Source organism: Electrona antarctica (assembly GCF_951216825.1).
Source record: "Electrona antarctica genome assembly, chromosome: 2".
Classification (NCBI taxonomy): domain Eukaryota; kingdom Metazoa; phylum Chordata; class Actinopteri; order Myctophiformes; family Myctophidae; genus Electrona; species Electrona antarctica.
Genome location: NC_136807.1, coordinates 26285409 through 26309277, shown reverse-complemented (window position 1 = coordinate 26309277; position 23869 = coordinate 26285409). Strand labels below are relative to the sequence as shown.

Here is a 23869-nt window from a genome sequence, read left to right as displayed (position 1 = left end):
CAAAGTGTGGATGTCCGACTCTGTTGACCAAAAAAAGAGCTAATCACTTGATCTATTAATTACTTAATCAATAATCTTGTAGCAATCCAACACATCTGGCAAGGTTTAGTCGGATGTGAACAAACGATAGTAGACAGATCTCGACAGCCAGGAATTAATTTAACCATTTCACAGGAAAAGCAGTAGCAGTAGAAAATTTAATTCAGTTTTAACAACATAATTATACAATCATGACAAGCTCCATTATCAGTCTTAGACATGATTAATCCAGCATTAAAAAAAAAAACATTCACACAATTCCATACACAGTCTAGCTACAATCTCACATGATAGCAGGGACAAAACAATAAGATAATTATTTTATAACAGTTAATCTGTACATGGTCGCTTCCTCAATTGAAATGTCATAATCCAGGAGAGAGAACCGATATCAAATGATTCACAAAGAAAATAAAAATACATTTACAGTACAAGTTCACAGGTTGCCACGACGAGTGTGGTGAGGGCTATTTAGACTTCCTTCGTTTGGCCTGGGTGGGACTGGCTCCAGTTTCTGGGGAAGAGAAAACATGTCTGTTAAAATATGAATGAAATTATGGTTTTTGATGGTCACAAAACTGCCGTGTTTTGACCCTTTGTCTATTGGTAGGGGCCATGTGACCTTAAATAAATACTTTACTAATACTAGATGGATAATATAGTTTTTCTCCATCTTGTCTAATTGATGTTTGGGATAATTACTTGCTCCTCCTCTGTATGCATGGATGAAAGCAAAATAAAAGCTTGTACTAAGCTTATACTATATAGTTTGCATCTCTTTCATACTCTGAAGACTTTGAACTGCATCAATGCTACCAGTGCACGTCTGCTTCAATCTTTTAAAATGTTATCTTTTCATCGTGGTCGGCACCTTCACAACACTGATTGACAATGGTCTTTAAAGGGATATTTCACTTTCAAAAGAACTTTGTCATTTCATTGTCTACTCTGTCTTATGTGAACACCCCAACAGTTTTTAAGTTGCTTGATTCAGTATTTAGATATTTGATATTCATTAGCTACACTGCCCCCTTCCTCTGGGTTAAAAAGCCAGTGTAACTTCAAACTCCATTTTAACCATGATAGATTCATCGAAAACATTCTTTAGTCTTCTTCGTCACCCAGGTGTCCTCATTCTTTTCCAAAAATAAATTAAAACAGTAAATTAAAATGAGTTTGAAGTTACAATGGGTTTGTATAGGAAGGGGGCGGGGCAGCTAAAAATAATATCAAACTAAACTTAGTCTGGGGTGTTCACAAAAGCCTGAGTAGACGATACAAGGACAAAAGTTTTTTTGAAAGCGAGATATCCCTTTAAGAAATACACTTATCATGTAAAAGTGTAGCTCTGTTGTAGAGATTAAACTTGGATTTTAGATCTGCGATGCTTCATAGCATGAGTAGGCCTAACAGATCTGCGATGCTTCCTTAAGGGCCCATAGCGTGAGTAAGCCTAACAGATCTGCGAGGCTTCCTTAATCCACTCTGGACGGGAACCCATTTTGGTGTTTTAACTAAGGATTATGTTATACTTTAGCCATTGAAAAATAGCAGATCTACAAGCTCATAGCGCGCCACCGAGTGCGGCGCTACAAGCTTGTAGGTCTGCTATTTTTGAAAAATCGTGAAAATGCGGCACAAATCTTTGAATATATATTCTTTCAGACGACTTTTTTTTTATTTCGACGTCAGGCCTAAATGGGTTAAGGGCCCATAGCATGAGTAGGCCTAACAGATCTGCGATGCTTCCTTAAGGGCCCATAGCGTGAGTAGGCCTAATAGATCTGCGATGCTGCCGTAAGGGCCCAGCGTGAGTAGGCCTAACGGCAATCGGAACATTATGAACGAAATGCTGCACAGATGACCTGCACATCACTACAGGGGAGCACTGCTTCTGTGCTGAGAGAGAGGAGGTGAATGGATGATGGCTACTGGCTATTATATCTCGCTCTGTCCATAACAAACAGCCGGCCGACCAGAAAAGCAACGGCGGAACAGGGTAGTGGCGACATGTCGCGACAGAACATCAAAGGTTCGTCGGTCTGTCACTAGTCCGTCCCTAGAACAGCATGGTCTGCTTAATCCTTAGCAAGATTCAGGGCAATCTTTTTTTTTTCTTTTTAAATGTTTTATCCCACGATTTTGCAACCCATTTTTTCACCCAGTGTCAATTATCTAATGTAATCCTGAGCGCTACACTTCCTCTGCCAACCTGGCGGGGGGGCAGCGAACTGACCTCATGCTTCCTTCTATACATGAGGAGTCCAAGCTGCTTCACCTGACGGGAGTTTCCCCGGCCGGACGTAGCACGTGGAAGGAACACGTTATTCCGACCAATTCCTTTCACCCTCCATCAGGCGCCCCGGCTGGCCAGGGGCCAGATACAGGGCAATCTGACAATTAGATCCTTGAGATATAATTCTGTGCAACTGGAAAAGGATCAACTGATATCACCATGACAGCTAATAAAACAAAGATTTAAATAAAGATTGTATTTGTCAGAATTGTCACATGTTTATAATAAGCAGTACGCAGTCAAATGATGGTGTGGCACACGGCACCTTCAAGCACCTCAAGAGAACAAAATATGGAGAATAAATAAAACGGGGGAAAAGAAAATATTAAGCGAAGCTACCTTATTTGCATCTTTTTTTTTACCTCCCTTTGTGAAGATTTATTTTTTTGAACTTTTTACCTTCACCAGGTTATGTTTATCTAATGTGTATCCATCTACTGTTATCCTGGGTAGGGTGCACACAACCACATGCCTCCTCTCTACATGCCGACAACAAGGACTTTTCAACAAAAAACCCAAAATGTTAATTATGGAGATACAAGGTTTCTGCCCGACACTGGGGGACAATAATCGTATCGCAGAGATTTAAATTTATCATGAAATTGTCCTCTGTCATACACTAAGAATTAGCTTTTGTTGAGCTGCAAATTCAGTACCAATTAAACCCTCTATACTTAGATAAAACTGACCTGTAAAGAGCATACACTCTTATTCTAATTATACTACGCAAATCGATTCGGCAAAATGTGCAGATCACAACGCATTGTGAGCTTGTACGTAGATCGGCTATTTTTGGCAAACGTCCCCCCCAGAATAGGGATGTTCAAGTAGTTAAAGCACATCATTAGTTTTTTTCAACCAAGGTTAAAGTTTTAGGTTGTTATTAGACAAAGTAAAAGGTGAGCGTTAATTATTTTCATTTGCTGCTTTCTTTCGTTTTAGCAATTTTAGCTATTTGTATTTTTTGTAAAAAGAAATACATATTTAGGACCATGTTCGAATGCCCCCACCCCCTGTCAAAAATAGCTAAAATCACTAAAACGAAAGAAAGCAGCAAACGAAAAACAATTAACGCTCATCTTTTACTTTCTATAATAACAACCTAAACCTGGTTGAAAAAAAACTAAAATTGTCCTTTAACAAAACTGACATTTTAAGTTATAAGCATATTTTGATTATCGCGATACTATTGTTAATCTCAATTATTTTTGCACAATAATCGTTCACGGCATGCAATTTTCATATCGCCCCATCCCTACCTGACAGCGAGAGACGTTGGTTACCTTTTGCAGCCGTGCTGGCGCCTGGCCTGGCTGATCTCTTCCTCGTCCCACTGTCGGCGACCGGCTCCTCCTCTACTTCCTTCTCTGCCCGGGAGCTCCGCCTGCTCGGGCCCTTGGGCTTCTCCACCGCACCCCTGGGAGCAGCACACAGACAAACAAACAGCGTGCAGACAAGAGGGAGGGGAAGGAGCACAATACAGAAGGGTTGTGTTACTTTAGATGCAACGACGCAGGTAGCTCTGCTCTACTCAGAGAGAAAGATGGAATACCGCATTTGTGACGGGGCTGTTTTTCCTCCTCTACCACAGATACTGTCCGGTGTCTTCCTTCCGACAGCACCCACCACTACATAAAGGTCGACATGGTCGCTGCTCGTGTCTTTGGCAGCGCCAAATGCACATTAAATACATACCTTGGGACTAAGTTGATGGGCGTCTTTCTTTTCTTTACCCATCTGTGATAGAAGTGGAAAAACAGCGGTAAACTAAAAAACTGCTGAACAAAACATACGACAATCCCCCAGGAAAACAAAAGATAAGGAAAGGCCCAAAATCACAAAAAGCCTGCAGATAGCTTTTGCTTTATCTGTGTACGGGTACTAGGCATGTAACGATACACTCAACTCACGATACGATACGTATCACGATATGAGGTTCACGATACAATCTTTCACAATATTTTAAACACAAATTTATTTTCCAGACAAATTATCTTTTTTTAATGATTTTTGTGGTAGATAAAATCACAATTTTATTTTACCCAAAACGTGTGCTGAGAATATATTGTGATATAGATATTTAAAAATAATAATTAAATAGCAGTCCTACAAACAAGGACAAGTATCGCAATGCAACACGTTGTGAGCTTGTAGATAAGCTACTTTTGAAAAAGGATTTAAAGGGGCATTCCACTCATTTTCAACATTTTACTATGTCATTAATATACCTTAGAGCTGTTGTGTGGAAATAATAAAAAAGCCACCCCATGCTGCGTTTCCTAGAACTGTAATTATGGGAAAAAAATCATTAACATGATCATTTTATTATTTCCACACAACAGCTCTAAGGTATATTAATGACATAGTAAAATGTTGAAAATGAGTGGAATGCCCCTTTAAGCATAAAATGTGGACGAGATTAAAACCAGATCAAGACAACACTGGCATATCATGATATCACAACATCCAAAGTCCCAGAATATCCAATGTCGTGCATTTGTAAATGTTTTCATATTTGTTGCATGCCAAGCATACATACCAAGTGCTGAGGCAACGTGGCTCATTGTTTTCACCGCGTACCCTCAGGGCCAACCAATCACCAACACCCAGAGTTTCAGTAAGGTTAGAAATGTCTAAGCATCTGGCCTTCAACGACAAGTTTCACGACTCTTTGATACACCTCATTAAATCCCAGTGCAAGAAAATAAGGGCGACATTCGACAACACTGTTTAAAAAAATAATCCTGAATACCATCGTCCAATTGTGAGGACATTTGACTTTGTTTCTCGAGAATTCACCCTCAAAAACTGCCATTAAAAACAAAAGGGATGTATGTATGTATACTTTTCATACAACCTATCTTTCAGATTGTTAGCACGTTTATTAGCAAAAATATGTTTGGCTATGTGATTGGTAGACTAATATGTAATGTATTGCATAATACAATTGATTGACCTCTACGGGGGAGATAAAGATTTCGATGTAAGGAGACTAGTATCCTATCCACTTTTGTGTCTCAGAATATGCCATTCCATCCACAGAGAGAGTCAGTCTGTGTGTGCGTGTCAGTTAATCTCATCAACCGGCTGGCCTGATCAGTGCCACATTTCTTGTGCCAGTAGGCCAAATAAGCACATGTTTTATGGGCTCTGATCAGAGTTGAAACTAAGCCCAAATTTGGAGTCAGACGTCATAGATGAGTGACGGCACAGGCTGGCCATATCAAGTCCCAGATCCACGGGGAGACACATGTGAATCCTATGGTCTACTATTAGATTTGTATATATATATATATATATATATATATATATATATATATATATATATATATATATATATATCTTAAACCCTTGCCTAAAAACATTACATATGTCCATGGCTTGTCTTTTCATATTCAAATCCGTACTGCAAATTCTCTTTAGTCTCAAAAAAAGTCTGTATGTGTACATTAACATTTTTTCACCCAAAAACCTTTGAGGGCCAGCTCTCGAGACAGAAATCAAGTTTTATGCCCGATTTTCCACACATAATCACAAAACGACGACAGCTTTCTGGTTAAAAATTGGCAAAAGTTGCTCGTTAATGATACTCATTTAAAAAAGGATTACATGGTTATATAAACAATCTTACCCCTGCTCTGAAACGGCTGACATGTCCTCCGCTGCAGAAGAACAACAAAGAAAAGTAAGCCCCCAAACAGCTAGATTCTACAACATCCTACAACATGTTTTACAGCAGTGATTCTCAACGGTTATAGTTTCCAGGACCACAAGTTTGATATGCATCTCTGGGACCCCAAACACCACAGTAAAATACTCTGTGAATTTACCTTTGAGAGTGTACAATTGAACCAAACAGACCCATGAGTTCCATTTGGTTCCCAACTATTAATCATTTAGCTAAGGACCTCCTGGAACTCGCTCAAGGGCCACTATGGGGTTCCTGGACCCCACGTTGAGAACCACCGTTTTACACGAATGATCTGTGTTCTCTTAAAACACATATTGGTGCTGCCAATGTCAACAGCAAGTTCAACAATACTCACTCGTCTTCTCACCGGAAACAAGCTCCTCTGGTTCAACTGGTGCTAGGAAATAAAAGGATGAAAACATCCAACAGTTTTAAACACCATGTACAGTCGCATGACTAGTAGTGGTAAATAGCTGATCTACAAGCTCACATACAACACCATTTTGAAAGTCACAGCATCAGACAGGGGTCCATTAGAACAGTGGTTCTCAACCTGTGAGATTTTGTTTTTTTTGGGGGGGGCTCCCCAGATTATTAATGTGCAATATTGTTTTCTCACTCAACAACAGTAAACAAACCTACATACAGAGTATCTGCACATTTCTAAAGTCTCAATTTAATACTAAATTGGGAACCCTTGCATTAGAAGACGGTTGTACCTGGATTGGTTTCAGAGGGCGCCAGCACTGGCTGTCTGGAAGGCTCCGTCGCTGGAGGCTCAGCCTGGGCTGGTGGGGCTCCGTCGGGGTTGGTGACAGGAGTGGAAACAGCAGCTGGGGGTACTTCTGAACTAGGCCCGGGGACGGCAACGATCGCAGGGACGGGACTATGTACAGGAGCAGGGGCAGACAGTGAGGTAGCAACAGGAGCAGCAGAGACAACGGTGGGAGCAGGCTTAATTACTACCACAGGAGCCTGGGTTTGGGCCACCACCGGAGGAGGTGCTGGGGCAGCGGCGGCAGGAACTTGGGCAGAAGCTGATGTTGGTGAGGGGACTGGAGGTGGAGGAGAGGTGACACCGGGAGCAGCAGTAGTCTGAGGAGGCGCAGACGCCTCTGTGTGAGCCATCGGGGTGACAGGAGGAGGAAGGGAGACCTGGAGAGTCACAGCCCCTCCCCCTGGCTGCCCACCCCTCTCTTCAGGGCTCTGCTGGGAGTCAGCTGGACCGGGCACAGGCTTATTCTTAGCCTGGGCAACAGACGCTGGGGACATGGGGTTCTTTCGAATAGCGGCTACGGCTCCTGGACTTGAACAGGGGGGAGGCGACGCCAGGGGATGCTGGAAGGGAGGCGATGCCGAGGAGGGAGGGCTGGGATGGACAGGAGGCTGACCGAGAGGAGGACCAGGCTTCTGAACGGATACTACCTCATCTGTATCCGCTTTGAACATCCCTGGTTGTGGCAGCTGGGAGGCAGAGGAGGGCATGCTAGTGGCCATTTGGACCTGCCCAATGACTGTTCTGGCAGGCTGAGTGCTGGTCAGATTAGCATGGGTGGAGACACCTGGAGCCGAAGAGAGCTGGATGTTTGTAGCGGACACTTGGATCGGCCCCACCATGACCGGTTGTGACACCATGGTGCTGGTGGGTGCCCCAGACGCGCCACCAGGTACCTGGAAAATGGTGGTAATGAATTGAGGTGGAGGGCGAGAGATAGGGGTCTGCTGCCGGACATCCTGCGGCCTCATGTTCTTGTTTGGGACAGTCACCATGGTGGAGACCATGGCCGGGGGAGGTGCCTGGGGGGCGGAAGTAGAGGTGATTGGATTGGAGGTGACGTACACGGTGATCTGACTGGGGGTGATGGTGTTGGACGAGGCAGGGATCTGTAGCACAGAGTGAACGCCGGCAGAGGGTTTAGGGCTAGGACTCTGTTTAGAACCGACGACAGAGCTGTGGTTTGAACCGGTGCCGACAGTCGGTGCTGGATTGTGCTGACTCAAAGTGGCTGGGTTGGGGCTTGCGCTGCGGGTGGCGTTAGTGTTGGGTGTAGCAAGGGCTGGGCTGGTCATTGGATTTACATTCGTATAGGTAGGGTTGACACTAGGACCGACAGTGGGGTTGGGGGTAAGGCTTGCTGTAGTATTGGGGTTCAAGTTAGTGTTGGGGCTGAAGTTTGAGATTCCTGTACGCTGTGAGTTCGGAGTGCTGGTGGGGACAGGGATGGTGGGCTTGGGCTTAGCTTCTTGTTCCCTTAGAACATCAGCGGTAACAAGGGCTACCATGTCTGACCTCTGAGTGACACCGGGGACTGGTCTCTCTGGATCTCCAGGAGGCTTAGGGCTCTCCTTCCCCCCAACATCCCTTGCAGGGACAGTCTGTGTGGGGCGCATAGACATGCTGGGATTACCCGCATTATCCAACAGCTGATTAAGAGAGGTCGGGGCCTCCCTTGCTGCTGGTAAAGCCTCAGAAACAGAGTCCTGCAGTGGTGTCTGGTGGGTTGAATGTCTCTCCACTAAACTGGCCTGCAGCTCCACTCCGGGTTTAGGCTCCTGGGGCATGGGGACACGAGGACTGCTCATTCTAGGGGCTGATAACTCCCTCAAAGGCTGAGGCTGGCCTTGAGGCTGGTGCTGAAGCACGTGCCGCTGTTCTGCTGTGATCACAGCTTGCCCTTCCCTGATACCCTCAGCAGAGTTGCCCTGCATACTGTGGAAGGGACTCTGGGTCTGCTGAGCCTCCATGCCCATACTAACTTGTGAGGGCATAGATACTGGGTTGGGGGGCATTGGAGTGGGGCTCAACATCATGGTCTGACCCTGAGGGTTAACCATCTGCTGCTGCTGGTGTGGAGGGCATGCAAGACCAAGCTTTGTCCCCTTCTGCCTCCCTGGACTTGGGGTGGCGGATTTGCGACTAGAGGCCGGACTGGATCGCCGACTATTGCTGGGACTTGCTCTCTTACCCTGTCCGGGCTGCTTGTCTTGTTTACCGCCTACAGATGCCGCTCCGCCAGCAGGGAAAGGCTGACCATTGTTAGCATTTCCACTGCCGCCGCCATTGTTGTTTGCACCCGATAGAGTTAAGTTTGGAGGTGCCTGCCCTATGGCTTTCAGAGTAGTGGGATTGAGACCCTGTTGGTCAAAGCCCCTATTAAGGTTAGGCTGTCTGGGTGGCAGAGGAATGTTGATTTTAGGTGGGAACAAACCCGCAATGGAGGCGTTGAGCCTCTCGGGCGAGAGGTTGATCTCCGAGGGTTCGGTGCTAGGCGGACGATTGGTTGGGGTGAGGGGGTGGTGATAGGGCCTGGGACTGGCTCGGTTGGGGGTTTTCGGTCTGGAACTCTGGGAAGTGGTGGGGACATTCGGGAAGTGAAGGCCAGGCATGGGACCTCCTTGTTGGGACTGGGGAGGCAGCTGCTGTTGGGGACTGGCTCCGGGATGCTGGGATATGTTGGGTGAAGGACCGGGGCCCTGCTTCATCATGTGTGCGTTGGCACCCTGGTTGGGCCCCATCATCTGCTGCTGGCCCCCATTACCACCTGGCTGCATGGTCATGTCTGGGCCCCCGCCAGGCCTGTCCTGCAAGGAGGGGTGGGCTCCTCCGGAAGGATCCTCAGGACCCTGGGATCCTGGACCTCCCTCGGGATGGGACATTCTCCGTGTTGATCCAGTGAGCTGGAAAGGAGAATATTATTTTAACAATTTGGGTGCCGGGGAATTTTTCAGAATAAAAGGCGCTAGAGTGCCAAGCAGATGAGGGAGTTTACTCTGAAAACCCCCGGCTTTCATTTCCCACCTAAACTGGGAGGTGAAATGTTCCATTACTACATCACCGTCGTAAAACTGATCCTTCTTTAGAAGCGTTAATATTCTAAACGAGATGCATGATGAAGTCAGAAATTAGGACAGAACATCGGGCATCGGCGTTATGATAAATCTGTGCAATAATGTAGCACAGTTGTTAACTTAATTAGTACATGCACGAAAGGGAACATTTCGACAATGCATAGGCATCTGTCAATAATGCATTGTATTAAACCCAATTACCCAAATGCGATACCTTTGCATGTCTGCACTGAGTCGAAACAACACGGGAGCCGTCAGCTGCTGCAAGCGGAATAACCGTCCTCTTCCAACCAAGACATGTGGTGATTACTGCCCAGCAAGACTCCAATGCCATAATTTATAATCCAATTCATAATACGTTTTGGAAACTCAAAACTCCCTCCTTGCCATAGAGTTCTAATAATAATTCAATGTGCGACTTCTATCTATCTTCTGTCTATCGTAAGGCACATCTACAAGCTCACAATGCGGTGCAACCAGACGCAGTGTGAGCTTGTAGATTGCCTATTTTTGGTGCGTGACACCGTCGTACGATGACTTATACATTTACGTTACGCTTTTAAAGTGATGGTACACAATTAACAGTTCCCTCTGTCTGTTAGAAAAGTACTGTATTTCAAGGCCCTAGTAAAATGTAGTGCAAGGGATGTTTTGGTTGGTTAAAATAAAGAGAAGATTATAGAAAAGATATGTGTGTGTCTGTGTGTCATGGCATACAAACTCTCACAACTGGGTTGAACAGGCCAATAAAAATAAGGTTCTGTTCAGAATTTGTCTCCCAGCTTTTCACAAAATAATAGCAAATGCTCGTTAGTGGGCTCCATAAGTACCCGGCTCAATAAGCCTGCTCGATAAGGTGATCGTTATCAATAAAACGTAACGAGCTCCATCCCTAGTTTTATATCCAATCATCATCATCCATGTCTTTTAGAACGTTGCCCTCACCTGTGGGTTGACCATGTGGGGGGGCATGGCTCTGACTTTGTCAGGAGAAGGCGGCACTCCTCCGTGCCCCTGGAGGCTGATCATGACGGGCATGCTGCTCTGCTGGGAGCCCTGTGGCAGCCTCTGGCCGTCCGCTGGGTTGACCATGCCCCTGGGAGGGAGCTGCCCTCCTGGAGGGATGGGCATGCGGTTCTTGGCTTGCTCCTGCTGCATCTTCAGCATCATCATCTGCATCTGCTGCTGCTGTTGCTGAAATTAATAATTATAATATGAAGGGTTGAAACATGAGTACCACCAACACAGATGAATAAACGCTTTGCAGTGCACAGAATTGCAGTCATCGTTTCAATGCACGCTTTTTTGACTGTCACCTGGTGGACAAAAGTGGTAGAGCTTGGGTGCCACGTGAGGCAAATTTACTATGATGCTGGTTTGTCACCATCTTAATAAGTTAATTATATATATATATATATATATTAAATTACTTTATTTTATATTCTGCTCTTTCAGAATATAAACTTTAGTTACAGACTAAGATTATTATTCTTAGTCTGAGCATTTAGATTAAGAATTGCATAATTTCAAGTGCCATCGTTTTTTATAGGATTTCTCATTTTAACCCATTTTGGGCGGGAACCCCTTTTGGTGTTAGCATTATGTTATGCTTTAGCCATTGAAAAATAGCAGATCTACAAGCTCATAGCGCGCCACCGAGTGGCACGCTACAAGCTTGTAGGTCTGCTATTTTTGAAAAATCAAAGAACCACTGACATAGAAACATAGCTTTTTCAGAAAACTGTCAGGATTGTGAAGACATTTTTAGAATCTGATCTCAGGTCAAAATGGGTTAACTAGCACTTTTGGTGTTTTAAAGTGAAGTTATCCAAGTAAGTAAGTATCCATCTATGTCACCTGTTGTTGCTGTTGAAGGTGAGGTTGCTGAGCTTGCTGTTGCTGCTGTTGTTGCAACTGGTGAGGATGCATTTGAGGCTGACCCTGCCCTGGAGTCTGTGGCCCTGTCATCCCCTGCTGTCCTGGAGCACCCTGGAGCCCTTGCATCTGCTGCATCTGTTGCATCTGCTGCTGTTGCTGCAACTGCTGCTGTTGCAATTGCTGCTGTTGTAACTGTTGCTGTTGCATTTGCTGCTGCATTTGTTGTTGCTGCTGCATTTGCTGTTGTTGCATCTGTTGCTGCTGCTGAATGTGCTGCATTTGTTGTTGTTGGTGTTGATGTTGCTGCTGTGGTTGCTGTTGCTGCTGCTGCTGCATGAACTGCATGGGTACCTGCTGCAATACTCTCTGGTCTCCAGGCTGGCCAGGGAAGCCTAGAAAAAAAGTGTAAGTATGTTCAAAATGAACTCAGTAGACATACTATATGACAACCTCATCAAAATAACTGTTAAAATGTTGAAAATCACCTGCAGGCCTGTTGGGGCCCGAGTTATCCAAGCCCAAACTCTGCTCTCCACCCAGCCCTGGCAGCTCAGAGTCCTCCAGGCCAGTAGCAACATCCAGACCCCTGTAGCAGGGAATAAGACATGTATAATTGAATTTATGTCACCAAGATGACCAAAACATAAAATTAACAATAAAGCACAAATACAAATCTGTACCCAAGTCCTTGTCCTTGTCCCTCCTCCACTTTGGGTTTCTTCTTTCGTGGCGGTTTCTTTTTCTTGGGTTTGGCCTGGTTGTTCCCACCCGGTCCTTGCTTTCCTCCCGGACCAAACTGGCTGGCCGAGATGTCGCTCTGCAGCAGGTTGACCAGCAGCGGGCTGGTCAGCGTCACGTCCTTGTTGACAGGGAAGCCGGCCTGCTGTCCACACGGTCCACCCATGGGCATCTGACCGGCGAACTGCGGATTAAAGTTCATGCCGTGACCCTGGAAGTGCCCGTTGCCCACCTGCATGTGCTGCGGGCCCCCCATCATGCCTTGCTGCTGTTGAGCCTGCATGTCAGGGAGTATCTGTTGGACCCCCATGTCCCCTCCCGCACCGCTGGGGTCTCCTAAAGCATGCTGATGTTGCTGAGCTGCCTGTTGTTGTTGCTGCTGCAGCAGGGCCTGTTGCTTCTGCTGTTGCTGCAGCTGCTGCTGTTGTAGCTGTTGTTGGACCAGAGGGTGACCGGCAGGGAGCCTCATCTGCTGCCCATGCATGCCCATGGCCTGGTTAGGGTTCCCACCCATGGGACCAACCTGCTGGGGCTGCTGCTGCTGCTGCTGTCCCATCTGTTGTTGGTGTTGCTGCTGCTGCTGTAGTTGTTGCTGTTGTAACTGGTGCTGCTGTTGCTGCTGCTGTAACTGCTGTTGCTGGAGTTGAGCCATTTGTTGCTGCTGTTGGGGGGTCATCTGCTGCTGCTGCTGGCCACCTTGGCCCTGCTGGAACTGAACCATGTTCCCTGGAGAGGGGCCCCGCATCATCTGGCCCTGCATCACCCCGGCTGGAACCTTACCCGCAAATGCCTGCTTGTTGCCTTGCTGCATCTGATTAGCAACCATTTGTTCCATCATGGAGTTCTGTTGCTGTTGCTGCAGGAGCATGGCCTGGTGCCCTTGGCCTCCAACCATCTGACCCTGCCCATGCATCACCCCCTGGCCTTGTTGAGGCATCATCTGCTTGGGTGGGGTCATTCCTCCCCTCTGCCCTTGACTGAGGGGCCGTGAGAGGACGGTTTGACCCCCGCCCTGGCCTTGAACCATCTGGCTGGGGGACGAGGACACGGGCTGGGCCTGATGCTGGAGGCCCATCATGTGGGTCTGGCCCATGCTGGGCCCGGCAGTCGTTCCGGGAGACTGACCCGCCATGCTACTTTGAACACCCATGACGTTAGGCTGGACATGGGGTGGGCCCTGCAGCGTGTTGGAAGTGGAAACCGATGGCTGGGCTCCTGTTGTAAGACAAAAAAAACAAAACAGTGAACCATGTCATAATGAAATCGTTAGATTTGCAGAGCAGCTCTGAAGAAGGCCGTTTGCTGAACCACCTCAGCGTTCTCAAATAAACATGAGAAATTGCATCTGAGCCAGTCTTGCATCTTCTATTTTGGAGTGCCGCTTTTTCCACTTAGTTGGTTTATGACTTATTTTCAAAGCTGAGCCCCCACTGCCGTAACCAAGGGCAATATCCAGAGGAAGCGCACCTGCTTTTTTTTTCCCCTTTACCTGAATTTAGATAGCATGTTATGTAGTAGAGTTCTCATCAGGCCTGAAAATTAAAGCCCGGCCCTATCCTACCCAAACTGGATCGGCCCGAGGCTCTGCCCGACCCTTACAATTTATCTATATTATCATAAACTGCCAACTTGGCTATATCCCATTAGTAGTTTACATCAATCATTGCCTCTCAACCCCATATGCGTAATGTGCGTCACGGACCGTGTCCAAAAGAATAGACATACAAACCACCAATGCACCGCTCATGGCGTGTCGTGTTACGGATGTAGGAATATGGGTCCGTTTATGTGTTTGTATGTGCGCGTACACCGTTTGTCTTATTGGTCCCTGCAGATCCGTCAGCACAGCCATTGGTGGGGAGCGTTCCCCACGCTCCATCATTGGTCGACTGCGTCTCCTACTGCGGCATCCAATCGGCTCCTCCACCTGTCAGCATAAAGCCACCCTGAAGACTTCACTCCTGGCCGCTGTCATTCAGTCCGGACTCTGGTTAGAGTAGTGACAGCGTGCCCTCCGTGCCGGGAAGAATAGTGTCTTAACCCATTCATTTCTTTAGTAAACCCTCACTTGTATTTTGTTAGGAGTTGCAGTTGCTACATTATACATATTGTATTTGTGATCCAGAGCAGGTAGTGTTATTCATTTTTCTATAGTATATTCCACTGTTCGTTTCACCAGGTAGTTAAGAAGGTTCCTCACTTTGTATTTTTGTTTGAGTTATAGGTAAAAGAATAGAGTAGTCAGATAGTCAGGTTTTCTTTCATTGCTAATTAGGGTATTAGTTAGGTAGTCAGATTCAGGAGGGTTTTTGTTAGGATAAAGTATTAGGTAAACTTTTGATTTGTTCTTTGCTTTAGGTTTTGCTCAGCCCTGCTCACTTAGCACTTTGTAGCACTTGAATAAAACTTACATTTTAGCATTAAACATCCTTGCCTTATTCAAATAACCACCCTAGACTCAGTGAGTTGTTACATGTCGACAGCTTACAGATCTGTTATTTTGGACACATAACAATGAGGTGTGAATGAATACTAAGCATTTTGGAAACTAAATAACATTGTGTGGTCATCATGTAACTTGCTGTATCTTACGTGTATGCAGTGAACATTAACATTATATGGAGCGGCTACCGCGCTGACGTTGATTGATTAGGTCAGGAGAACATACCGCAACCAGCTGGGTTAACGAGACAGCAGTGAAACATGAAACCCCGACGTGTCCAAAACGAGCTATCATGCGATGATCTTATAAAACATGTTTGCATGGTGTGCAAACCAGAGCACAGCCAGCCAGTTAGCAAGTAGCAACAAGCACCACCACCAGAGCAGCAGCATGAAACAGCCTCCACCTCCAGACAGGCACATAGTAACTTACACCAGCGCAGCCCTCTTTGTAACAAAATCAATACATATTACACAAAACAGAATTGTTATTTTAATCATAATAAAATTCATTAAAAGAAAATCAGGGAGCCTGAGGCTCGGCCCTGCCCGACTAATTAGCGTCATTTTTGGGCCCAGCTCGGCCAGGTCGGGTTCGGGCAGAAAATGAGGACTCTATTATGTAGACAGATGCCACGTTCATTTGTTGACTTGGCATCCCATAGTTTGTATAGTTTCAATGTACATATTTATTATTTTGATATTATTATGTTTAAACTGATGATAGGTTCTTGGTTTATCTGTGATCACAGATTACAATTTCTATGCGTTTGATGTATTAGTTAATCGCTCTGGATTAAGAGTGTCTGGTACTGTAAATGCCTAAATTGTCGTTAATTGACTCTTACCTGTGTGAGTCATAGCTTGGCTGCTCTGCAGCTGCTGATTGGCTCCTACTCCAGGTGTTCCTGGTCCACTGGCCACCTGACCCTGGACAAAGTTCTGGTTCCCTGCCATGTTTGGAAAGCCCATTGGACGCTTAGCCATGCCTAGCAATAAACAATTAGACATCCCACATATAACAAGAGTTAATTTTGGAAAACATCCATAGCAGCAGCCTTAAGAGATTAAATAAGGAAATGGAATCATGTGGATCTTGTAATCCACAAAGCCATGCCGTAAACAAACCTGCCATTCCACCTGGATGAAGGGTGCAACAGTTAATTTAAGCAGTTATGAAAAATTAGATTTTAATAAAATAATCAATAATAAATGTATAGCAAATAGCAGCTCTACAAGCTCAACACGCCACCATGCAAAGTGTGATACCATTGTACAACAAGTAGGAGTAGGGCATTCATTTACGGACAAACACAAAGAGTAAACGTATGGAGACAAGAGGTTTTCTGCCTGACAGCAACAATATATAAATGTATTCAAAAAGGAAAAATCACACCCGTGTGAAGTGAGGTGTGCTCTTATCATCATACATCATCTCATTCTGGCCAATCACAATTTGCGTCCTCACTTTTGTCTTCAATGTTTGTGTTTACACACTTTTGTCTTCAATGTTTGTGTTTACACACTTTTGTCTTCAATGTTTGTGTTTACACAATATTTGTGTTTACACAAACACTCAAAGCTGGACATAGGGACTAGTGTCCCTAATAATAAAAAAAAAACGATGGTCGCAGCCACGTTCCCGTTTTTCCTACCCAATTTCGCACCAGTGAGGGGTGGGAGGGCGAGACCCCTGTATGCAGATGCAAACACACTGCCTTATTTACTACAGCAAACAACCTTTACAATTGTTTTTAGTTGCCTTAGGTTCAAGATTCATAACTTTTGGCTGGCTGTAGCCTATTCTTTTTGGAAAAATATAAAAAGATACTCATGGAAAGGCTATATTATTTTACTTATATTGACCCTATAAACAATTTAGTATATGTAAGGTTTTGCCCACTCAAATGGTACCTCGTCAGATAATCCCCACATAGCCTACAACGTCCGTAAACCGACTTCACTGTAGTAGCCTTTTCATAAATTATATCTGTACTTAGGCTGTCTGCTGTCGTGAAAGTTTATAGTTAGAGAAATTCAAGTTTACTTTCAACGCCAAACTAGTAGTAGTTGTTGTGAATTAGCAAACTGGACATTTGTACTGAATGTTTCCTTTATCCTCGTGTTGCGCTTCCGTTTTCGTCCCGACGGACGATCCCGTTGTCCTTCAAGTTCCACAGCCGTCTGCCGTCCAGACATCCCCCAGCCCCTCCCACCCCTCACTGGTGCGAAAACGGGTAGGACAAACGGGGGCACGTCGCAGCCCTACCTGGATGCACTTGGCCCCCTGGTTGTCCATGCTGGGGCATGCCCATGAACCCTGGCTGTCCCATGGTGCCCTGTGGTCCCAGAACCGCTCTCCCTGGGGAGCCCACGCCCTGGGGGAAGTTCTGTGGGGTGGTGGGGCGCTGAGCCATCATGGGAGGAGTTCCTGGAGAACCCTGCTGGAAAGGAGACGAGGACGACCCGGGGGATTTGGCAGTCAGGTTGCCCTGTATTATGGAAAACATCAGGGTGAAGTGTACCATTTATTTATTGAAGAAGATTCTAGCATAAAGAAAACACCATAGCCCGAGGCCAGGAGGCCTGAGCCTCAGGCAATAATGCTGCGGAATATATATACTAAGACATACAGGCTTGTTACATTTATGGACATCATCAATGGTATTGCTGGATCAGCCAAAAGTGAATAGTGTAGTAGAAACGGACCTTGAAACAGTTTACTAGATTCTAATGACAGCAACTGTTACTGTGAAAAAACCCTGCTGTGATTGTTCAGATACAATTAGATAGAACAGAAATTATTATTGACAGATTGGCATTCTATAATTGCTATTATACCTGCTGTCCGGAGGTGGGTGGGAGGGGCGGAGGGGGCCTGGGCGGTCCTGCAATTACACCACCAGGACCGGTCTGTAGGCCCTTAGGCTGGGGGGCCGCGAACTGTCCCATCCCAGCCTGCTGCTGCTGTTGCTGTAATTGTCCCGGTCCCATGACGTTGAAAACCTGTCCGGCTTGCTGGCTGCCGAACGGGTACGGGGGCGGAGGGTGGTTGGGAGTCTGAACTGTGGCAAGGGAAGGTGGGCGCTGACCCATGGGTCCGACACCTTGGGGCGGGGGCTTCCGCCAGGCTCCGGGTCCTCCCTGTGCAGCCTGTGGAGGCTGGAGCACGCCAGAGGGTAGCTGGTTCCAGCCGGGAGGCACGGCCATCTGGCCGGAGGGGTTGAACCCTGGGGGTCTGGGTCCAAGCTGGGAGAGCTGGGCCTGCTGCTGAGCCTGTTCACGGATAAAAAATAAAATCAGTCCTATTATGCAATTTCTGAAACACACCATGTGAAGAAATCACAGACTGAGGCTTTACCTTTGCTTTTATGAAATATCATAGAAAATGCTTCTAAACATATTGATAGTTTGACCACTTCAAATGCTCTAAACTTAAAATAATAATAATAATAATAATGATAATGATAATAATAATAGCCTATCGCCTATTTCCGTTGCGCAACATGCTTCCATAGAAGACATGCTGGCTTCTATGGAATCCAAATGACTGAAATCAGTGGTGGCGACTGAGAACTTGAACCCATGCCTGTTGCTGTTGGTGCTGCTGCTGCTGTTGAAGCTGCTGCAGGGCGGCTGGGTTGAGGGGTCTCCCGGCCTGCAGGGCCTGCATGTGATGGGCTGCCTGCTGGGGCATGGGCCCTCCTGTGCCATGCGGGGCAGCCTGTTGTTGGTGCTGGAGTTGCTGCTGCTGTTGCACTGACATACCTGACATCATAGGGTCCATCACATCTAAAGATAGTAGAAACAAGTTTTTTTTGTTAAGTGTCGCAAAAGAGGCGCATGAATCTTCACTGGCCTCATGATTAGATAAGATTACGTGATCTAATTTTCTAAATTACTGCACATGGCTCATCAATATTAATACATATTATCAAACAACCACTGTCAGTGAAGATAATGAAGCACGGCAGACCTCCAAAATTTCAACGATGCACTCTGTGATGGTTTTCTAAATCCAATAAAAGAAAATGACTTTACAAGGAAAAAGGTGGTGACTCAAACCTGTCTGTGACAATGGTCTTGGAACTCGGGGGTGCATTTGGCCACTGCTGCCAGGGATCATGCCAGCCTGACCTACTGCCATGCTGGGCCCAGGGGGAACCATCGACGGGCCGGCCATTCTCATCCCTCCTGGCAGAAATGTGAGGATTGTTCATTGATTTATGTAAACAGTCAAATATGAAAAGGAAAAAAATCCTATCCATTGCGATTGGGGACATTTTCCATTAAATTCAGTCATAGTAGACCGTTTTTAAGGTAGCTCTAAAACATAGATGTCGTTAAGTGTTGGAAAGCGTCTGTTGCCAAAAGATCTGCTGTTGAATGGAATGAGGGTACAGTCGCGTCAGGTCGCAATTTGTTGGGAAGCGTCAACCGAGTTTGCTTGGCTTTCGACCCCCGGATAGCATCAGGCTTGTTGTTGAAAAAGACATCAAGCCATAGGCTATGTTTATTGTTTAGCACCATAGTAACGGTCTGTTGGTGTTGCTTTTAAGGGGAATTCAGCAACTTCAATTCACACCTTCCAACTGATCTCCCGGCTTCAATTTGTAGTAATCTGTAGTAGTCTGTTTGGTGTAGACTCAGAGCTACCTTTAGAAAGAAAATCCAAGTATGCCCCAAAAAGCACACCATAACAAGTATAATACCTGGACCAGGCTGACCTGGAAAGCCCACATCCATCCTCATCTGGCCAGGAGCTCCAATTGGTCCGTTCACCCTGACCTCCTGGCCACGGTTCTGTCCCATCATGGCCACCACATTAATGGCCCCTTCGCCTGTGTACAGCAAACAATAACGTGAAATATTATAAGAGCCCAATAAAGGGCGTTACATTTAATTGTCAAATACTCTGAACGGAGCGAATCAGTCTGTATTCCAGGCTAGTTCACTCTAGTGGCAACTAAACTACAAAAATGACCAAGCATGCCCAGATACACTACATTGCCACCAAATCACTGTAAAATGTGTTGCTCAAGCCACACTGTGTAATGATTAAAATTAAAAACGTTATGGCTAAATAGCACATGGAACTGATTAATGGCAAGAATTAAATTCTCTTTTTACAGAACAGAGCAGGAATTGTGGTAAAAAAAATAAACATGGCGATTGACACTTGACAAAAACGTCACTGTAGTGCTGAAATAATAAACATGCTTTCCATGTATAAAATGTCACGACGCTGAAAGAATGCTGCTGAAAAAGTGTTGGGCATCAGTTTATAGCTTCATGTTGCTGGCTTCCATTGAAAATGACTTGCAGCCTGTCTGTCACTGTCACTGCTAGTGTGAAAACAGCTTCAATGTTGATAGTGTACACCACCGACGGGTCTTCAACCTTTTCAGCAGAAGGACCCCCTAGCTGAGAGAGATGAAGCAGGGACCCCCCACTACAGTACATATTGTACAAAATCATGTTGCACATCAAACTTTTTCATAGATACCTTCAATGGCTATCTTCAGTCTTAGTTTCTTTCGGGCATTTAACCACTTAATAATTGACATTTAGCTCTGTACTTGGTTTTCTCCTTTTCCCCCTCAACACCAGACCTTTATGCCAAAAATAGCTGAGCTTGTAGATCTGCTATTTTCAACTAATGTTCCATCCAGAATAGGGATGCTAGGGGTTAACTGGTTAATTGAAAATCATATCCAATCACACAAAAATGTGCTGCCTCCCCTGTAGCAACTCTGAGAACCCCCTGTTGAAGCTCCTACCTACAACATTTCATGTAAAGGACAAGAAGGGGGGGTTGTGGGTCTCACTGAGGCCAGAGGACGAGCGTACGTACGTACCTTCTATTTGCACAGAGAGAATCCCTAGGTCTCTGAGCTGCTGCTGGTTGTTCTGAGCCAGCTGTCTGAGACGCTCTGCAGCGTCCCTGGGAATGTTGAAAGTGACCCGCACGCTGTTCCACGGCTCCACGTGCTGCGGCTGCAGCCTCTCTGAGCCTAACAAAAAAGGAGATTGTGGATTTAGAACACTGGTTCCCCAAACGTTTTGGTTGGAGACCCAAAAGAGAAATGTGATGTCTCCCCAGGGACCCAAACTAGTGAAAATAGCAGACCTTCAAGCTCATAAGTCACAACACATCACAATGCAACGTATTGCGAGCTTGTAGATCTTCTTTTTTCCACTAATTCCACGTTTTTTCCCCCTAATTTATGGAATTTCTTTGATATGCATTTAATTATTTCGAAAGGAAAGTTAGAATTTGGTTTTGTTTATCCATTTTAACCCATTTTGGACTGAGGCCGATTCTAAAAACGCCTTCAAATTCTGACCAAAGTTTTCTGAAATACTTATATAGCAGTATTTATATAGCAGAATCTTTTTTTTGTTTTAATACTGTACATACTGTACAGAACCCCAAGAGGGGTACCTGTCCAGAAGGGTTATAACACCAAAAGGGGTTCTCGCCCAGAATGGGTTAAATAATAATTAAAAACAGAATGTAGGAAGCAAAGAATATGAATATTTACTCATGATCACAATATGAGTTTGGGTCCTGACTCCTGCCCCTGGCCACCAAAGGTAAAGCGTATCAACTCATTTTGGACTGAGGTTGATAAAATAAAGGCTTCTAAATCCTAACATTTTTCTGAAAAACCCATGTTTCTATGTCAGTGGTGCGCAACCTTTTTCATGTCAAGGACCCCCAGAATTATCTCTATTGGGCCACGGACCCCCATCTCAAAATATGTTGTTCCAGGGACCCCCCAGAAGCAAATATTTGTTAAAAATGTTTGCTCTGAAATATATATTCAAAGATTTGTGCCGCATTTTCACAAATAGCAGACCTACAAGCTCGTAGCGCACCACCGAGTGGCGCGCTATGAGCTTGTAGATCTGCTATTTTTCAATAGCTAAAGTATAACAGAATGCTTAAAACACCAAAAGGGGTTCCTGCCCAGAATGGGTTAACCTACCTGTGGTGGCCGAATGAGTTCGAGATTGAATTAAAAATGATTATACAAAGCAAGCTGTGGTTAGAGGAAGGTGTCCGTTATCTTCAAACCTGTTTCAAACCGTGGGTTTAATACTACTAACCTAAATCAAGCATGCTTGGTATGCCATTAAGGATTGTGTTGAGCTTTTCGGGAAAGTCTTCATCCTCCATGTTTCCTCGAAACGAAACAAAGATGGTAAAATCCTCCCCATTATGTGCTTCTTCTTCATCATCATCTTCCTCACAAAGCTTCTCCTCCTCGTGGCAGGCAGCCGCTCCGCTCCCAAGGTAGCCCTCGGCATCCTCTCCCGCCTCGTCTCCAACCCCCGAGTCCCTATCGGAGTCATTATCATCACCTTCCACAAATTCTGCCCCCTGGGACAGTTGAGGTGGATTATCTAGATGTGCCATACTCCTTCTCGCTAGGAGTGGCCTGGCAAAGATCTCAACTGTTTATGCTGCAAATACACAGGAGAGAAATACTGTAACAAACAGTTCAATATATTTAAAGATGCAGGCGTTTACCATTAACCACTTAAACCCATATATTTAGTTGACTGGGGAAGACACCCAGGGCTCTGTGCTAGGTCTGGTCCTTTTTTCTTCCCTCTACACAAAATAGGGACGCTAGGGTTCAAGTGTGATGTCCTCAAGACCCGAGGTTTTCCAAATTGACTTACTATCCGATTACTCAAGAGGAACTGAATCTAGTGATCCTTTCCTCAAACCAAGATTCAGATTCACACCAACCAAAACAAAGGAAATTTACATTTACACAGATTCTACTTTAAAAAATAAATCCAGTTGAATCACAAAACACACGACAACACCAGACCAGAGTCGCAAGAATAACGTCATTATACCTCAAGATGTTTTGATTTACATTAGCTGCAACATAATGACTCACTTGCATCACTGAGCAGGCAATTAAGACACTTCACTGTAAATCAATTGAAATGCTCCATGGTGCAACTGCGTTGCTTGTAGACAAGTTCTTATTAGGAAACGACAACCTTGCGTGAAGGAGTATAAATAAATTGATGCTAACAAATAGTCTAGTACTAGTCGCTAGTTAGCTTCAGTTTTTTGATTGATTTACGTTAGCTTCCTAGCTACCACATCATCGGCCCCTAACAAACCAACACAGGCCCGTTGGCTTCAATGTTAGCATCGGTAAACGAAAAAAAAGGAAAAAAAGATTCCACTCAGGACAACGCACTGAACGCAGATAAAAGGGAACCGTATTTCACCAAATTTTGGTGACATCGTTCAGAATGCTATCAGATATGGAATATGCCCGATACAATTATTTATAACGGACACTGCACTGTGCAAATAAAGGTAATATCGATTTCAAGGCTGACTTGGTCTTAGCTGCTTAAGCTATTCCGTTAGCACGTCATAATAACAATAACGCAATGAACATTACAGCGCTTGTTATGAAACACATTTAGTTATCTTGCAATGGTTTAGCATGCTAGTTTATATTTGACAAGAAATGGCACAAAGGCCAGAACAAAACGGTGGCTTTCTTTACCAAACATGTTCATCATCTGCAGGTATTAAGTGCAAACAGTCGAGCCGACATCAGTATGATCATTCAGTGCTAGCTGGGTTAGCTTAGCTAACATAACATGAATGAAGGGGTGCGTCACCGTACAAAGCAACGTACGGTCGCAGCAGCTACAGCAGCGTTTGGTTCCTAGGCGTTTTCTGTGGACAAACATCCATTCCACTCCTCATGACTGATTGAGAATGTTTCATAATTGACATGTCAAAAATATATGCAATTAACTTCTGCAAACAAAATAACCCATACTTGTAGCTATTTGTTTTATAAGGCCAAAATGTTTCATAATAATTGACAAGTCAATACAAATATATGCAATTAACTTCTGCAAACAAAAATAACCCATACTTTGTA

The 23869-nt window shown here is 45.1% G+C and overlaps 1 protein-coding gene across 3 annotated transcripts; it reads right to left on the bottom strand.

Annotated features, from left to right (window-relative positions):
• Positions 1 to 183: 183 nt before the first annotated feature.
• On the bottom strand, positions 184 to 23665 carry ncoa6 (nuclear receptor coactivator 6). 3 transcript variants are annotated; one of them, XM_079489432.1, is made up of 19 exons: positions 23483 to 23665; positions 22047 to 22403; positions 20792 to 20947; positions 19646 to 19774; positions 18999 to 19127; positions 18517 to 18725; positions 17775 to 18209; positions 17203 to 17425; positions 15782 to 15922; positions 12434 to 13706; positions 12239 to 12339; positions 11733 to 12145; positions 10821 to 11069; positions 6746 to 9704; positions 6382 to 6423; positions 5967 to 5997; positions 4031 to 4072; positions 3619 to 3752; positions 184 to 553 (listed from the first exon to the last, which is right to left on the bottom strand). In XM_079489432.1, the coding sequence occupies exons 2-19, from the start codon at positions 22354 to 22356 to the stop codon at positions 507 to 509; spliced, it is 7023 nt and encodes a 2340-aa protein (XP_079345558.1). In that variant the 5' UTR covers positions 22357 to 22403; positions 23483 to 23665; the 3' UTR covers positions 184 to 506. The 3 variants fall into 3 exon arrangements, with proteins under 3 accessions (XP_079345558.1, XP_079345560.1, XP_079345559.1); XM_079489434.1 differs by having other exon boundaries at positions 17775 to 18203; XM_079489433.1 differs by having other exon boundaries at positions 18999 to 19124.
• Positions 23666 to 23869: the final 204 nt, after the last annotated feature.